The following is a 19,342-nucleotide window of genomic DNA, read 5'->3' as shown; positions in this document are numbered from 1 at the left end:
CCCGTGTTCTCAGAGCCCCATCCCATCCATTCAAACCAGAACAACCATGCACGTATATTTTAAACATAAAACTAACATTTTTAAAAATTTAACAACAGATTGGTCAAGATAAAGAAAAATCAAACATTATTGAGATAAGTGAATCTTTACCAGAAGTTTGTAAATTCTACTCTTCCATAGTATATAAATCTTAAATAGAAGATAATTGTTCCTTAGCATTTGTTCCTTTATATCTAATTCCTTGCTTATCCTTCTCAAAATTTTGATTTTGGAATTACTTTTTTAAAGTTGTATTCAACACAAATAGAAAAATGGTAAGGGAAAATAGAAATTAACAATAGAAGGAAATAAAACCAAAATTATAAAGAAAATTATATTTACTTTCACTGGTCATCACAGCAATTTATGACACAACACTGCTATACCATTTCACCAAGAATCTTTAAACAAATTATATAAGGTCATTTATCATTCAAATGATGCAGGCAAAAATTTTTATTGGAACTTAACTTGCAATTGTGAAATATTTATTGGAGATGCATGTGACCCTGTCTGCACAAAGAATTTCAGCTCACCAACATCAATTTATTTCATAATATAAGAATCTCTTCTTTCAGAATTTTTTAACTTGATGGCGATGAATGCCTTGGAGGCTGTGGAGTTACTGCAAGGCTTATACATATTACATAGACAACACAAAATATTTGCATCATTTTTCCAAAAAAATATGACTAACAAAATTAAAAATTGCTTTATGTCATTATATAATTTCTTAATGAACCCAAGTATGACCTCTATCAAATGGTAATCCAAGGAGGTTTTTGTTCGTTGGTTTGTTTTTGTTTTAATTTTATGGGCTACTTTTACTGGTCAAGGTTGCAAAGCACTCTTATGAAAGAATGTCTTTGGTACCTTCCTGTACTATGTCTGCACATAATGAATCCCACAGTGTCTATCTGAACTTCTTATTAGGCATTCTTTTCATGACTTGCAGCTATGAAAAACATATTGGATCTTTCTTTAGGGAACTCACCACCCACTGCCACAGGCCACCTTACACCTATTTTGAGGGATTTAAGCACTATAAAGCTTGAAATGAAATCATTCTAAATTTTTCTCCTTTCACATCTGATCAAAATGTTCAATCTAGAGACAGATTAGAAACTTCACAGCAATATGAATGATGTGGACAAAAAGAAGATTTTGACAAGTATAATGAAATCATCAACCAGACAGCAGAGAAGGAAGAATTTGAACATCAGAAGAAAGAACTGGAGGAAGTCTGCAAAACCATCATTACCAAGCTATACCAGAGTTCAGGAGGAGGCATATCAGGAGGAATGCCTAGGGGCTTCCAGTGCTGTAGCTCCCTCAGCTGGTGGTGCCTCGTCTGGGCTCACCATTGAAGAGGTTGGTTAAGTTAACCTTGAGCATCGATTTAGCATTGTTCCACACAAAACATTGAAGGACCCATATTTTTAGCAAATTGCGGGGCATTATCAACATTGAGCTGCTATAGTAGCTTATTCTTGATACTTGAATATAGATATATATAAACAGGGAAAGGAAAGAACATTGCACTTTATAAGCAAGATATTGTAAGTAAAAAATGTAATGTCTTAACTGAACTGTATTTCAAATTGGATAAAAAATTGTACATGTATGTTCAATAGGGCTATTGCCCCTTTAAATATAATCCAAGAGGGTATTTTTGCAGAATTTGAGGGAGCAGTTCATTAGTTACTAAATTATTATTATTATTATTTTAAAGATTTATTTATTTATTTGAGAGAGAGCATGGGTTGTGGGGGTCAGAGGGAAGGGAGAGAGAAACTTAAGCAGACTCTGGTCTGAGCACGGAGCCTGAGGCTTGATCTTACGACACTGACATCACAACCTGAGCTGAAACCAAGCGCCCAACGCTTAACCGACTGCGCCACCCAGGTGTCCCTATTAGTTACTAAATTATTAAAATAGAAGTTGAGAATTTTTTTTTTTTTGGTCTGAAAATAATTGTGACATAAATGCCTGTCCTTAGTTTCTTCTGATGCCACTTAGTGGAAGAGGTCAGAGGTCACAGGGAGATGGCAGAAGGTAAAATATCTCTTACCAGCAGTTGGACTGCATGGAAGTGAAGGCAGCGTTTTAAAATTCTGTCAAGGACAGAAGTCTGAAAACTACGTTCAAATAGTTCATTAGAGAAAACAGATCTCAAAACCTTTCCACAAAGTTATTTCAAATGATATCTGGAGAATGTATCCTGAAGCAAATGCCAAAGGTGACAATTTTCTGTTAAAAGATGTATAATTTTCCTCATATCCTCGAAAAACCTGAAGTTCTGCAGATGTGACCATGCATGCTGTGTGACTCTAAGTATGCTGACAGGATCCTAAGAACCCACAGGGTTCTCATGGTTATTGAATACAAAACTCAATGAATAATTCATAAACCACATTTTAATTTCTTCTCATGTTCTATATTTAGTAAAGCTTCACCAATTACTCAACATCTGCATTTCATTCTAATCTAAGGGTTTGTAAAATTTAACTTCACCAAAGGGATTATTATATCATAATTGATTTTCTCTTGATGACAATGATAGAGATGCTGTTTGAACAATAATCTTCCCATAAAAAAAAAAAAAAAAAAAAAACTAACCTTTGAAAGGAAATCTGTCTCCGAATCGTTCACTCAAGTGGTTGTGTAAATTGATGTGTGGAACTTTGAGAAGAAAAGTGTTTTATGATTTCTCAGTAGGATTGAGACATACTTGCACACTTGCTTAAAGTGAATTGTAAAAAATAACTTTAATGCTTTAGTGTGATTTATATTAATTATCCTAAAATAGAATGGATTTTTAAACTCTAATCTTGCATATTAAGAAATTCACAAGCATAATATTGACTTCAACATATATTTTACTGAGAATGGTATTTCTGCTTTCTTTATTTCTTACACTTTTAAGTCCAAGATTGCAGTTCTATACTTGGGGAACGTAAAGAAGTTAATAATTATTTTTTAAAAATAAATTGTCCTTAGAGGGATGCCTGAGTGGCTCAGTCGATTAAGTGTCTGCCTTCAGCTCATGTCATGATCCCAGGATTCTGGGATCGAGTCCCGAGTCGGACTCCTTGCTCAGTGGGGAGCCTGCTTCTTCCCCTGCTTGTGCACTCCCTGTCTCTCTGAAAAATAAATGAATGAAATCTATAAATAAATAAATAAATAAATAAATAAATAAATAAACAAACAAACAAACAAACAAATAAATAAAAATAAATTGTACTTAGAATGGTGGAATTGATGTCTGACTTGAAATTGAGGAGACTAGGAATTACTTTCTATCCTTTTCTTTTTTACTATGTTAAAATGAGATGTGTTTTAGATATTAATATGTATATATTCTTTTAAATATCTATTATTTATGGCTATATTATGTTTAACAGCTTTACCCTCAAATTCAGTGGTATGACACAATAAAAATTAGTATATTATATACATATGAAACCAAGAGGAGTATTCCTTGGTGAGGGGAGGCGGTCTTCCTTCTGTTGATGTAGGGACAAGACCCTTAACTGTAAGCAAGTTTATAGAGTTCCTTTTTCTACAAAAGCCATAGTAGTACATAAACATGGATCTATATTTATATCCATGAAGTTTGTGGGACAGGATTACTATAAGGGTATATTTGGTCTGTCATTGGGAAGTGATTAAAGGAATTCAGGAATACTGAAAATTTTCACCAAAGGACATATATGCAAAGAACAAAATATAAATAAATTAATACTTATCCCATGTTGGGGCTTCAGCATAAAACCCCAGTGCTTGCCAATCTGCCATGCTACAATCCATGGCACACTTCTTTACCTAAACTTGGATGTTTGGATAATATACCAAAAGGATTAAAATAAGTCAAAGGCTTCTTTGACTATTTGCACCCAAATCCTAAGTAATTCAAGTTTGATTTTTATCAAACCACTATAAGCAAAATAAGCAAACACAAACCCAAGAAAATAAACTTCCACAAGAAACACAGAGTACACAAATATTATTTGATCTAGTCTACAGCTATGGGGCACCTGGAGATTCAGTCAGTTGAGCATCCAACTCTTGGTTTTGGCTCAGGTCCTGATCTCTGGGTGTTGAGATTGAGCTCCATGCAGTGGCAGGCTCTGCACTCAGCAGGGAGTCTCCTTGGGATTCTCTCTTTCCCTCTCCCTCTGCCCCTCCCCTTGCTCTCTCTCTCTCTCTCTCAAATAAATAAATAAAATCTTAACAAAATAAAAAAAATAAAGTCTACAGCTGCATTGCAGTAGATTAGGTTACCCATTTAAACATCTCTTCAATATAGAAAGACACTGGCCAACTTTCAGGAGAGCTTCTTAACTTAGCCTTGTGATCCCACAGCTAAGGATTCACTAACATTTTATTCAGCCCAGCAATTCCACTCCCCAGCCTTTGGTCAGTATTGTAACAGTAAACATGATAAATCATTAGCCAGCATTCTACTCCTTGCAGGCAGTGCTAATGGGGGACTTGGGAAATATAGAGTGCTCTTTGTCTACTACATGTTTTATTGCCTTTAAATGGTCAAAGGGAAAAAAAAAAAAAACTGTCAGCAGGGCAAGAGAGACTGTGGCAAAGTATTTTTCAAAGAAAATTAGCATGAGATTATAGATTAAATAGATTCTAGTCTAAAAAGTTGAGAGAAGCAAAAAAAGGCAATAAATTCACCATGTTTTTAAGAGTCAAAGAATCGTTGAAAAGAAGACGCCTGTATAAATCACTTCTTCATACAGTTGTGAAGAGCCAAGTTGTTCATTTCCTGATGCTTACTTCCTACATGAGTAATGGAGAGCATGTTTAAAAAAAAGTCCTTGATAGACTGAAGTTGCTGAGGGAAATAATATAAAATGCCCTTGTCATGTTTCTTTATGCTATAGAGTAGAATAATTGTTAGGAAAAATAAGACTCTTGTTTGAATTCAGAGCCAATTCTATTATTTTATTCTATTCAAGTTCACTGGCTTTTAATATAGCCAGCCATAATGACTTTTAACAAGGACTTACTTTACAAATTATATATAACAAGTTTAACTAGTAAGACAATAAAGCTATAGAATTCTGCTTCTTAAGTAGACATTGAGCTAAGATAAGAAAATAGGAACCATCCTTTGTGGTCAACCAGGGAGCCCTGTCCTCCCTCTCCTCCTCCTTCCCATCCTCCCTCCTTCCTCCTGCTTTTTTGCTTTCTTTTTGTTTGCTTTCCTTTACTTACCCTTTCAGTGATACTTACTGAGTACTTACTTTGTGCCAATCTCAGGGAAGCACACCTGAGGAAGAATGAGGAGTTGTGTTTAAAAGGTGAAAAGATTCGTGGAGAGGGAAGAGAGCTTGTGGAAAATTTTGGAAAAGATTAGCAGAACACAAAAATGGAAAATCATCTGGAACATAGAACAAAGCCTATGGAGCACACTTTCTGAACTAGATTCATGGTATAATGTAAAGGCTTCTCTCCTGTAAACACTGGATGCCATGGAGACTATATTTTTCCCTATCACATGACACTTAGTCCATCTACCTACTATTATCTTTCAACTTGCCCCCAGTGACCATTACTCTTAAATGCCAAAGAACTAAAAGAAGTCCCCATTGCCTTTATCACTTGTTCTTCTACCAAATTGAGGGTCAGATGAGGTACACTGATATGATTGTTGTTTTTATTGTTCATCCATAAAAATGGCAACTTTATCATTTTTCCACTCTTCACAACTCTAACACTCAGTTTCCCTAAAAATAGTCAAGTAAGATGGTATAATGCACTGAGACATAAGAGGAGTTTAAAGTACATGGATTGGGAAGCCCAGAACTGTTCTCTCCTGATGGAAGTAAAAGTGAGATCTGGCTGTGTTTCTATGGTTGAGACTAAGTACATACTTGCAGAGTAGCACAGCCTTGTAATAGCTGAAGGACAATACGTAAGTCCCAAGATATTGCCATGGACCATACGTTCCTCTTTTAGATGTACAGGGGCTCATTAGAGTAATTGTAGCACAAAATACGCTCTCACTGTAGATTTCTGCATAGGATTGAGTAAGACCTTTCTCCAAACCAGAGACTTCATTACTATAGCTCCTTTCTTGTGAGAAAGATAAAATCTCTCTTCTTCTAAGTATCCTTTCCGTAATATGCTGAATGGTTGTCCCAAAGATATGTCCACATCCTAATTTCCAGAATCTGTGAGTATTATCTTATATGACAAAAGAGTGAATATTACCTTATATGGCAAAAAGTGTGATTAAATTAAAGATCTTGAGAGGAGGAGGTCATCTTGGGTTGTTGGAGTGGACCTTAAATGCAATCACAATGTGTCCTTTTAAAAGAGAGACAGAGGGAGTTTTGACACAGACACAAAGGGGGTGGGGGGAGCAAGACAGTGTGAAGATGGAGCAGAGAGAGAGATGGGTCACAAGGCAAGGAATGACAGCCATCACCTAGAGCTTCCCAAGAAATTTAGTTCTGCCAGTGTCTTGATTTTAGTCCAGGGAAACTGATTTTGGACTTTTGACACCCATAACTATGAGAGATTAAACTTCTGGGTTTTTTTGTTGTTGTTTTGTTTGTTTGTTTTTAAATATTTTATTTATTTATTTGACAGAGAGAGAGCGAGAGAGGGAACATAAGCAGGGAGAGTGGGAGAGGGAGAAGCAGGCTTCCTGCGGAGCAGGGAGCCAGATGGGGGACTCGATCCCAGGACCCCGGGATCATGACCTGAGCCGAAGGCAGATGCTTAACGACTGAGCTACCCAGGGTCCCTAAACTTCTGTTGTTTTAAACCAGAAAGTTTTTGGTAATGTGTTCCAGCAAACTTAGGAAGCAAATACATCCTCAAATTTTGGAAACGCTATTTCTGGAAGCATGATCTAACCAAAAGAAAATCAGGAACGTGAGTAAGCAAATAGCACATAGGTCAAAATGCTTGGTATGGTGACTCCAGAGGATGCTGTGCTTAAATTTGATTTATATACAATCCCATGCTGTGATTGGGATGATCTCTGTTTCTGCTCAATTGCTCACTTGTGAATGGAGGGACTCAATGGAAGTTAAAAGTATTTTTAGGCCACAAAAAGTAGGCCTTTGCTAAAACTGGCTCCTTGTCTCCCAAACTCAGAGATAGAAGAAATAGCAGAAGTAGGATAGGAGTAGATATCAGGCATAAGTATGTCTCCTGATGGTTTGCAGATGTCATGGGGGCAAAATAGAGATTCAGAACTAGAGGAGAATAAGTAATTCTGGGTTAAATGAGAAAGATAAGAATATGGATGGCTGTTAGAATATAATTGATAAGTAAATAAAAGGTATAAGTTACAAAGGGAGTACATAGGATACCAAAGAGGTGGTAAAAGTGTGCTTAGAGAGTCATAAAATATTTTATGACCTCAAACATGAGTAGGAAGTTGGCCATATAAGCTCTAAATTGTCCTTATTACTTGTTGGACTATAGGAAAATCCTTACTGCCAGCTATGCTCATCTTTTTGTCTCCAAACACATTGTGAGCTCTATGCATTCAATGACTCACCCACCTGGTACCGTCAGATTGTAAAATACTTTCTGGACACATTATCGGGTATATTCATGAGAAAATCAATAAACAATATTTAGAAGGGTGCGTAGCTACTATTTATAGGTTAGAAGATGACAGGTTATCAGGTGAGCTAGTGATAGGGTTGTAATAATGCCTAATTCAGTTCCTAGGACGTGGTCAGTAGCTGTAACTGTAACTAATAACATATATTTTTTAAGATTTTATTTATTTATTTGAGACAGAGAGAATGAGAGACAGAGAGCATGAGAGGGAGGAAGGCCAGAGGGAGAAGCAGACTCCCTGCTGAGCAGGGAGCCCGATGCGGGACTCGATCCCGGGACTCCAGGATCATGACCTGAGCCGAAGGCAGTCGCTTAACCAACTGAGCCACCCAGGCGCCCAGTAACTAATAACATATTTTAAATAAGAATAATAAAACTAAAAGGTCTTTCTGATAACATTTTAGATATTGTACACATTGTTGAGATGTTGCTTGAAGAAAATGTCCTTGTCTGGCATATCTGATTCTATTCCTTATTACATCAGAAGGATGCTTAGAAGTATATGTTTTCAAAAAAAAAAAAAAGTATATGCTTTCAGGACAGGAATTGAATAAAACCTGGTAGAGAGAAAAATACTATGGAGTCAAAAACTCCCAACTTTCTTTTTTTTAAATTTTTTATTATGTTATGTTAATCACCATACATTATATCATTAGTTTTTGATGTAGTGTTCCGTGATTCATTGTTTGTGTATAACGCCCAGTGCTCCATGCAGTACGTGCCCTCTTTAATACCCATCACCAGGCTAACCCCTCTCCTCACCCCTCGCCCCTCTAGAACCCTCAGTTTGTTTCTTAGAGTCCATAGCCCCAACTTTCTTTTTAATTTTATTAATTAGCTTACTTGAAAAATAAGAGCTAATGTAAGAGCTGATGCACAGTGAAGGTTTTGTACTCTTAACCTTTCTCTCAGCCTATAAATCAGACTCAAGCACAACATGGTAGCTTCTTTCTCCTTTCTTACTTCTCTAACTTTCCTTTTCCAATGAAGCAGTAAGCAAAGCGGAGGTCAATAGCAATGACTTTCATAAAGACAACACATGAAGTAAAAACTGTTTTCCTTCCTTGAACTTTGAATGAACTTTAGGGACTGGTTTCTTAAATAAAATGTGGTATTTAATTGTTGAAAGCTTCTGCAAAACTGTCAGGTCTATTTGTTGAAGAGTAGCTAAAAATATTTCCTTCTGTTTAGAAAAACAAATAAAATCAAAAGAATTTTTCATAATCGAGACACATTTTAGTGTTGAGTTGCATAAATTCTTTATGTATTTTGGATTTTAACCGTTTAGTGGATATGTCATTTGCAAATACCTTCTCCCATTCAGTAAGCTGCCTTTTTGTTTTGTTGATGGTTTCCTTTGCTCTGAAGAAGCTTACTGTTTTGATGTAGTCTCAATAGTTTATTTTTGCTTTTGTTCCCCTTGCCTCAGAAGATATACCTAGAAAAATGTGGTTATGACCGAAGTCTGAGAAATTACTATGTTCTCTTCTAGGATTTTTATGGCTTCAAGTCTCATATTTATGTCTCTTATCCATTTTGAGTTTATTTGTGTGTATGGTGTCAGAAAGTGGTCCAGTTTCATTCTTTTGTATGCAGTTATCCAGTTTTCCCAGCACTATTTATTGAAAAAAATTGTCTTTTCTTGAATGTATATTCTTGCTTCCTTTGACATGGATTCATTGACCATATAAGTGTGGGTTTATGTCTGGACCTTCTATTCTGTTCCATTGACCCACATATCTATTTCTGTGCCAGTACCATACTGTTTTGATTACTATAGTTTTGTAGTATTTCTTGAAATCTGGAATTGTGATAGCTCCAGCCTTGTTATTCTTTCTCAAGATTGCCTTGGCTATTTCAGGTCTCGAGTGGTTCCATCCAAATTTTAGTATTATTTGTTCTAGTCCTGTGAAAAATGCTGTTGGTATTTTGATAGGGATTGCATTGGATCTGTAGATGCTTTGGGTAGTAAGGGCATTTTAACAATATTAATTCTTCCAATTCATGGGCATGGAATCAAAAAGACATAATAAGTCTTGGTGAGAAGGTGGAGAAGAAATAACAAGTATTGGTGAGAATGTGGAGAAAAAGGAACCCTTGTGCATAGTTGGTAGAAATGTAAATTGGTGCAACTACTATGGAAAAGAGTATGGAGGTTCCCCAAAAAATTAAAAATAGAAATACCATATGATCCAGTAATTACACTATGAATTATTTACCCAAAGAAAATAAAAACACTAATTTAAAAAGATGTATGCACCCATATGTTTATTGCAGCATTATTTACAATAGCCAAGATATGCAAGCAATGTGTCCATAGAAGAATGGATAAGGAAAATATGGCTTATATGTATAGGAATACTGGTCAGCCACAAAAAAGAATGAAATCTTGCCATATGTAGTGGAATATTATGCAGCCATTGAAAGGATGAAATCTTGCCTTTGTAACAACATGGACAGATCTAGAGAATCTAAGTGAATTAAGGCGGACTGAGAAAGACAAATACTATATGATTTCACTCATACATGGAATCTAAAACCCAAAACAAATAGATATGCAAACAAAGAAAAAACAGAGTCTGACCTTTTTTAAATATGAAGAACAAGCTGATGGTTGCCAGAAGGAGGGAAGGTGGGGAGATGGGCAAAATGGGTGAAGAGAAGTGGAAGACACAGGCTTCCCATTATGGAATGAATAAGTGATAGGAATAAAGAGCACAACATAGGGAATTCAGTCAATGATACTGTAGTAGTGTTATATGTTGACACATGGTAGCTACACTTGCAGTGAGTATAGCATAATGTATAAACATATTGAATCACTATGTTGTACAACTGAAACTAATGTAACATTGTGTTTCAACTATACTCAAAAACAAATTAAAAAGAACAAAAAAAGACATATTTGATCACACAGACTATTTTCTCATGTCTCTTGGTAAATGTTGTATTATTAGTCATTTTATTTTAGTAGATATTTTTCTCTTTTTAAGTTGCATATCTGCCATTGTTATTTTAAAAATGTGAATATGTTCTTTCCAAATATAAAATCTCCTTGATCTTTAAGAGCCACCCCTTCTTGTGAACTAAATCTTAGTTCAGACTTTGCTCGGTGTAGGCATTGTAGAACTATTTCATGTTAAAGTAATAATTAGTTAATGTTTAAAAGCTCACTTTATTTATGAACATTAATAATTGAAAAAACAAAGAATTTCTGAATTATTATTTTAAATATAGGAAGCTAGACTTCATAAACATTCTCATGTCTGGAATGAAATTACACCTGTCTATGCAAATTAAATAGAACCAATTCATGTATTAGTAAATTAATATTTGTATTGATTCCCTAAATCAGAATCACATGTATGGTGATATATTATTTATTGCACTCTATATAAATTTCAGTTTTAATCAGACAGATATGTACTCTAGACAACACATATTGGTGTAGATCCTTTTTTAAGTAAAATTTGAAGTAATTGTCATTTTTCACCTGGTAAGTAAAACAGATATAGAAATTTATGAAATATGGGATGTGGTTTTCCATGACATTTAAAACTTTATATATACATTATAGCAAGGAAAACATTAGTGATAAAGTAAAAAATTGAACACTTGAAGTCCATATCTGTAATTATAAGCACTAGAAATTTGAGCAAGATAATTAAGCTCCCTCCACCTCTCTATTTCTAGCTTCAGAATTTAAAAAATAACACATATTGTATATGATTGCTAAAATAATATATATTACTGCAATATATGAGTCTAGCACGTAGTAGACTATCAACACACATGAAAATCTAAACTTTAATTTGTGTAAATACTTGACTCAGTTCCTAAAATATTGTTTGATGAAATTTTATTGGCTTGAAAACAAAAAGCAACTTTCCAGTTCTTCTTCCAATGAATACATTTATACATACTTGTTAATTAGATAATTGGTTTATCATATGTAAGATCATGAATTCTCAATCTGTTGGTCTGTATTTTGCTGGAAGTAGATTTATGGACATTTCTAATCCATAATAACTCCATCAATGACTAAATTTTACACAGTCAACATCCTTTGCAGTTGAATATACTTTTTCAAAGCTAAATAAAGAGGGCTTTAGTAATTAAAATAATGTTTGAAATTAATTATGTGGAAACAGTAAGGACTACAATCTGAATTTGGCATCATCTACATTTTATACATTTTAAACCTTTATTACTCATTCAGTCCATTGGGGATCAGATTGAGAAAGAGATTATAAGTGTCATTTATAGTAATGTCTATATTGAAATTTGAAGTTATTCATTGATGTCTTTAATAATTGTAAATATGCTCACTGTTTAATGAAAAAAATATTTATTTGATGGACTGTATCATTCAATTATCATAACTTGTCCATGATTCAAATCTCACAATGATAACATAGCTTTAAAATAAGGTCAGGGAAACATTCTTTGACAGAAAATTAGCCTCACTAATTGGCTTATTGTGTTAGCAAAACCTACGTTCAAATATACTGGTTATTGAAATAGACCTCACTTAAATTGTATTCTACTTAAGTAGCAATATAACTCTACAATATTATTTTAACATTTGATCAAAGAAAGTGTGGAACATTATAAATTATCCACATCTCTTTAAAGTCTAAATTCTGATGTTCAATTTTATTACTCTGTAAAAAAAATATGCTTCCTAAATCACTAATTACTTTTATTTCCTGGCAACAGTACTGTATGATTTAAGTTGACTTGGTAAATACAGTTCATGATAAGAATTTATTACTAAAATCAATTTTTAGAATGCATTCAATTTATGCTTAGAATAGTTTTTAAAGATACATTTTATTAATTACTCATATTATTGAATTTTGAAATACATCTACAAGTGAGCTTTTTCTATGAATCTTAGTTCTTTGTAATATATAAGGAACAAGTAGAGTTTCTGTTCATATTGCAGAATAAATTATGCCAATTTATTTTTAATATTTGTAGTTTAGTAGCTATAGTTAATAATGTTTCCAATATAAAGAAATGTTTGTTTTGTATTTGTAGAATGTCTTTTTACTTAAAATTAAAATTGATTGTTTATGCCTTGATTCATTGCTTAAACTACCGTCATCACAGTACAAAAATCATGGGAAACAAATAGTGGCTACTACAGTTTTAATAAGTTCTGTATAAGGCTTTTGAACTTTTGCCCCAAAAGATAATTTCCTGCACCTTGCTAATACCATCTGTCCTTTTCTAAGACCCATGGCAAAAAAAAAAAAAAAAAAGTAATAAGAGCAGCCTTGTTTCTTGAAGTGTTATGGCCAATTGGAAATGAATCATAAGTTGTTAGTTGTGTCTTAAGAAAGAATTCTTGGGGCGCCTGGGTGGCTCAGTCGGTTAAGCGACTGCCTTCAGCTCAGGTCATGATCCTGGAGTCCCCCGATCGAGTCCCGCATCGGGCTCCCTGCTCGGCAGGGAGTCTGCTTCTCCCTCTGCCCTCTTCCCTCTCGTGCTCTCTCTCATTCTCTCTCTCTCAAATAAATAAATAAAATCTTAAAAAAAAAAAAAAAGAAAGAAAGAAAGAAAGAATTCTTCCACAAGTCTGGCAGAACTTGAAAAGCTGACTGCCCAAAGGAATTGAAATGTTAGGTGTATTAACCAGACAAGAAGTACATCACATCAGGCTGTCCTCAGCTGGGATATTCACAGAATATCTGTGTTCACTTGAATGTTGTTTTATCAGATTAAAATAAAATTCTTTTGTTGAAGCAAAGTTAATATAAGTGCACATAGAAAGAAGCAAATACACTTAAGGAATTAAGTCTTATATATGAATGATTCCCCTCCTAAGGTAAATATATAATAAATAAATTGACTTTTTTTCTGTTTGCATATTTATGGCCTAAAGAAATGAGAATTTATTATGTGTGATGTCAGATTTAAAAACCTGACTTTTAGAAAAATATATAATTATTTATAGTATAAATATATATATTTTTTATTTTTATGATTTATTGATGATGCTGTTTGATATTATAATACAAATATTATTTAATTCTTCGGTATACCTCCATAGTAATTATGTCTCTTTAAGCAAAGCCATATTGTATCTTCCCTCTCGTTAGTTATCACAAGACTGGGCTTCCTCTTTTCATTTGCTACCTTGAGATAGCTGAAGTTTGCACCTTCAGCATTCCAATCTGTCTCTTGCCCCACTCAACATCATCCTTCACACCATAATGATATATTTGTTTCACTTGGTAACACTGTCAAGTTCTAAAATCATAACATATGGCATGTATGTACTGTGTTTCTAATTTTTGAGTATCTTTGTATAAGTAATTTTATTAAAGATTTATAGACTCATGGAATGCTCAGGATCAAATGATCCAAACTGATGAAGCCTAGCATTGTATAAGGGAAGAAATTAAGACCCAGGGAGGTTACTGACTTGTCAAGACTGATTAATGACATGGTCATGTATAAAAATTAAATCAAACTGGAATGAGATTTTTTTTTTCCTGCTAACCATTTCGGTAACATCTTTGTGCTCTTTCCAAAATCAATGTAAATCTTAAAACATGGACATGGTACTCAAATTATATTGTTAAAATGCACAACATGATTAACTAAACAGAAAACCAAATAGACCATAATTAAATAAATAGATGTAACAGTAATTAACATTGTAGTTATTAGAAAAATAAGGGACTGTTGAGCTTTCATGTGTGACTGCTGCTTCAGTCTTAACCCTGAAGACCAGAGTGAAAGATACATCAGGAGCACAGGAGACAGCTCAGGTAATAAGAAGATGCTACAACGCAACTGCCTCAAAATAAGTCATGTAAAGGAGCCCTAGCAATAGTATAAATTCTTTTGAGTAGTTTAATTTTCCACCTCCTAGAAACATAATAACAGGCATATTGGTATGAAGCTAACTTAGTGCCTGAATGGTGGAATATTTAAATAAGAAGATTTTGAGAAAAATCCTTGACTTTATTTGTCATAGATTATCATTTAATTGCTTCAATTCTTTGGCTTCAAAAATACAATTTTTTTTTTGCTCTTTAAGGGAAAGGATTATGACCATATATAGGTTGCCACTGTAAGTCAATAAATAAATTTTTAACTCAAGTCTTCAAAATTGAAGTATGTAGTTTTGAAAAATAGTTCTCTTAAAGGTAGACCTTTAAGAAGTTTATTCTAGCAGAGTTCCTATTGGAAGAGTGGTTTCTAAATAATTTCAGAATTTTGCAACCAGCTTGAATTTTGTACTTCATTAAGGGGGGAAATTTTATTGCCCCCTTTGATAATAATTCAAAATAATTAACTGCTAATGGCTTTTGGTATATCAAAAAATTAGACTTACTTTCAAATGTTAACAATCTTTTACATTTAGAATACTCAGAATAATATGCCTAGTGATGCTTTTGCTTATGCTAGTTTCTTACCTGTCATTCCTCCTGCCACAGATGCCAGACACTCAATTCTGATAGCCTGAGCCAGCTCTGCCTTTTCCTAAGCCCTTCACTTTGCCCATCTTGGACTTCCTTGACTGTCTCTCACTTAGAAGCACAATTGTTCTTCCTTAAATAGGACCTTCAAAATGTAATTAAAAATCAAACAAAAAAAGAAAATCTCCACTACATGTAATTATATATGTTTATGTATTACATAAACTACATAGATATTAAATATTATATATGTTTATGTATTACATACACTACATAGATATTAAATTAAACCTTAGACATTTTCAGTTATAACCTCATCTACTTCACTAATTTTCATAAGAGCAAGGCAAATATTTTAATAGACAAGATTGTGAGTAATGTTAATTCTGAGGAGCATTCCTGATACCAAATCAAACAAATTCTGAATCACATGATAACTTTGATGAAATAGACTCTGGGATGCAAAAATGTCTTCCATGGTGGATGGAATGAGTAGAGATACCACATAGAGCTAGTCGACAGGTGGGGCAATGAGAAGTGTTAAGGCGCAGCAAGATATTTGCAAAGCCTTGCCCAACTCCTGCCTTTAGAAATGATCAGCATTTGGATTTCCCTGATGCTGAGCGATATTGAAAATAGAGCTACCATATGACCCAGCAATTGCACTACTGGGTATTTACCCCAAAGATACAAAAGTAGGGATCCGAAGGGCTACGTGCACCCCGATGTTTATAGCAGCAATGTCCACAATAGCCAAACTGTGGAAAGAGTCAAGATGTCCATCGACAGATGAATGGATAAAGAAGAGGTGGTATATATATACAATGGAATATTATGCAGCCATCAAAAGGAATGAGATCTTGCCATTTGCAACGACGTGGATGGAACTGGAGGGTATTATGTTGAGTGAAATAAGTCAAACAGAGAAAGACATGTATCATATGATCTCACTGATATGAGGAATTCTTAATCGCAGGAAACAAACTGAGTGTTGTTGGAGTGGGGGGTGGGGTGGGAGGGATGGGGTGACTGGGTGATGGACACTGGGGAGGGTGTGTGCTCTGGTAAGCGCTGTGAATTGTGCAAGACTGTTGAATCTCAGATCTGTACCTCTGAAACAAATAATGCAATATATGTTAAGAAAAAAAAAAAAGAAGAAGAAGAAGGTAGCGGGAGGGGAAGAATGAAGCGGGGGAAATTGGAGGGGTAGACGAACCATGAGAGACAATAGACTCTGAAAAACAAACTGAGGGTTCTAGAGGGGAGGGGGGTGGGAGGATGGGTTAGCCTGGTGGTGGGTATTGAGGAGGGCACATTCTGCATGGAGCACTGGGTGTTGTGCACAAACGATGAATCATGGAACACTTCATCTAAAACTAATGATGTAATGTATGGGGATTAACATAAGAATAAAATTTAAAAAAAAGTAAAAAAAAAAAAAAAAGAAATGATCAGCATTACTCAGAATCCTAAAGCCTCTGTTAATGATAGTTTATTTTTCCTCCAGTGTCTACCATGTTATACTGTTTATTTTGCTTTCACATGTAACTCTTTTATTTTTTCAATTATAGATGTTTTGATTTTTGAAATAAAGAAAGCACATGTCTTATTTGTGTATACCTGGTGACTCCAGTTAGTACATTGTTAATCAACTTATGAATTTGTAGAAGTATTTGTTTTGTCAAATAAGATTCCTAAAAATTCATTTGTATTTATACCTTAATTCTAACATGAATACATGGCTAGAAAAAGTATATTCCATATTGCCCTTTATGTGCTTAAATGTAAGTTGTCTTTCTACAGAAAACGAAATAATTAATTTTCTTCATGTGTAAATTACATCAGTCTGAGATGATTTAAGAACACATACAAACTGTAATATTTAGAATTTCAGATTTCAAATTTAGGCTCAAATTTTCTAGACTATTTTGTTAAGTGTAAAGTCTATTCTATAAAGACTATCTTATGATGACAAAATGCTAAGCACTTTCTTTTGGATTTACGGAATATAATAAAATGTTCATGATTCACAGTTCATTCTCCAGGTGTTATGGTATAAATAGTATATATTAAAATATGAATATTGGTTAGCTTACCCTCATCTAATGCATTTATTTAAAAATAAACATAAGTAAATACTGGTTTGGGACATGGTATAGTTTGGCATCAACTCATTCAAAATGCTGGTACAAATAAATATATGCAATATTATAATGTTTATAATGTTGATGATACTTCAGCAAATTCTAACTAGGATGAAGTCTAAATAAAAATACCATTTTTATTGGTGTACTTTAGGAATTGGAAAGCAATGTTGGCTTTGAAGAGAATAAGGATAACTAAAGTGGTTGTTTTATATAAATATGGTATATATATATATATGTATCCCAAAGCATACAGCTTCTTCTAATAAAATGCTTTCTAATACTTTCTAATAAAATACTTTCTATTGATGAGGAAACTGAACTTGGTAATAATTTCTCCTAAGGTATCTGATTGCATAATTTTATGCCTTTTTTGATTATACAATGTGAAAGAACAATGCAAATAGAATATATATATTTTTTATTTCCCTCTGCTCTCCATTTCTACAATTTATAAGTCTGAAGTGTTATAGAGTAATGTTCCAAGTTTTCTAATTATTGTTTTAATTCCCATTAGAATTTTGTGCCAGTTATTTAATTAGTAATAGCAGCATGGTTATTTTTCCCATTTTATTCTTATGACATGAACTCTGTGGCCAGACAAAATTTTAAAGTAGTCTTTGGGCAAAATTTACAAAATTGACATTAAGAGAAGTGTTAAGAGCTATGATAGTTTCATGAAAAATTTTTGAGAGAAGCAGGGTTGGGGGGAGAAGAAGAGAGAATAAAAAACCTTTTTCTCAATGTCCCTCCAAATTTTATTAAAATTTCAAACACAGTTTGAACTTCTTCCCCTATAATAAAAATATTACTATATTTCTTAATAGTATTTCAGGATTACTTTTTTGTAGGTTTGACTTATTCATGAAAAAAATGAAAAGCAAATAGAAGCAAATGTTTCTAGTAAAACATCTTTTCTCATCACAGTAGACACATCAAATTACTCTCTCTACAAACAATTTTAATGAATGAGTACTGATTTATTAAAGAATTTCTAAATATTAAATGTTTTTGAATAGATTCCCTATTATTTTGCTTCTTATTTTTTAGCCCTTTACCCTCTGTATGTAAACCGTTCACCTAAATAGGCAGAGCAATAAGCAGTTTAATCAAAGTGGAAAAACAAATAATTCTAAGGGTAGGTAACAGAAAAGAATGGGTTTTCCCAAGTTATTCTAGATCAAAGCCTCAAAATGGATCTATTTGAGTTATTTCTACACAATAAAAAGAGGGCTGGCTATCACTAAACCTACTAATTTGGCTTTCTAAATTTTAATCATTGCTGGAAAAGTTCTTTATTGCTGTTTTCTCTTAAAATAAGCTTCTCTTATTTTCAGGTACATTGGGTATACCTGGGGAATTAGGTGTTCTTTTCAGTTACTCTTCTTAATGGAATAGTTCTTTATTGCCAAGCAATTGTTGCTTCTGTTTCGGGAATTATCAAAAATACATCACAGCTACAAATTAAAACAAAAAATCTGTATCATTAAACATAACTATGTGACCAGCAGAATATTTCAAAAGAATATATTCTTATTTTATTATGGGAATATCTTGATATATGAAATAAAATATTATAATGAAGAATACCATATTGATTAATGCATTGAAAATGAGCATGGAGTTTACGGTTTATAATTTGCCTTCAAGAGTTGGAATGACATAAAGAAAAGGCATGGCATTAATATCAATTTATGTATTTTAAAAAATTCACTAAGTATGGTTATTGTTGTTGTTTTAACAGCATGAAAGATGCAGGAGTAGGCCATAAGCAAAGGAGGGGTCCCGTATCATCCACCTGCAAGCAGTGCCCAGTGGTCTATACCAACCCTGTGTGTGGTTCAGATGGTCATACCTACTCTTCTCAGGTAAAGACAATTTAGTCATTTCATATGAAACATGTAATGTGTATTTACTATTAAATGAATAAAATTATTAGTTCTCCCATGTAGTCATCCAAATAATTTATTTAGCTTTTAAAACAATGCAAATAATCTCACTGGTTTGGAATCTGATTTAATGTGTATTGGTTTCTCTTATATCAGAATTTTTAAAATTTGAAATACTAAAGTTGTGAACACTCTGAACAGTTAAAAGCAACATTTTCTTTGTTGCTGC

The 19,342-nt window shown here is 33.6% G+C and overlaps 1 protein-coding gene across 1 annotated transcript in view; it reads left to right on the top strand.

Annotated features, from left to right (window-relative positions):
- Window positions 1-19,342, top strand: part of SPOCK3 (SPARC (osteonectin), cwcv and kazal like domains proteoglycan 3) — a 321,182-nt gene that overhangs the window by 121,399 nt on the left and 180,441 nt on the right. The window contains exon 3 of the mRNA XM_064585249.1: window positions 18,969-19,092. Within this exon, the coding sequence (XP_064441319.1) occupies window positions 18,969-19,092 (124 nt within the window). The remainder of the gene's footprint in view (window positions 1-18,968; window positions 19,093-19,342) is intronic.

This window comes from Mirounga angustirostris, unplaced genomic scaffold (assembly GCF_029215605.1).
Source record: "Mirounga angustirostris isolate CCGP_5_RB_7025 unplaced genomic scaffold, mMirAng1.0.hap1 SCAF_2, whole genome shotgun sequence".
In the NCBI taxonomy this organism is placed as follows: domain Eukaryota; kingdom Metazoa; phylum Chordata; class Mammalia; order Carnivora; family Phocidae; genus Mirounga; species Mirounga angustirostris.
Note: the sequence above shows the minus strand (reverse complement) of the source record. Positions and strands in the feature narration are given on the sequence as shown.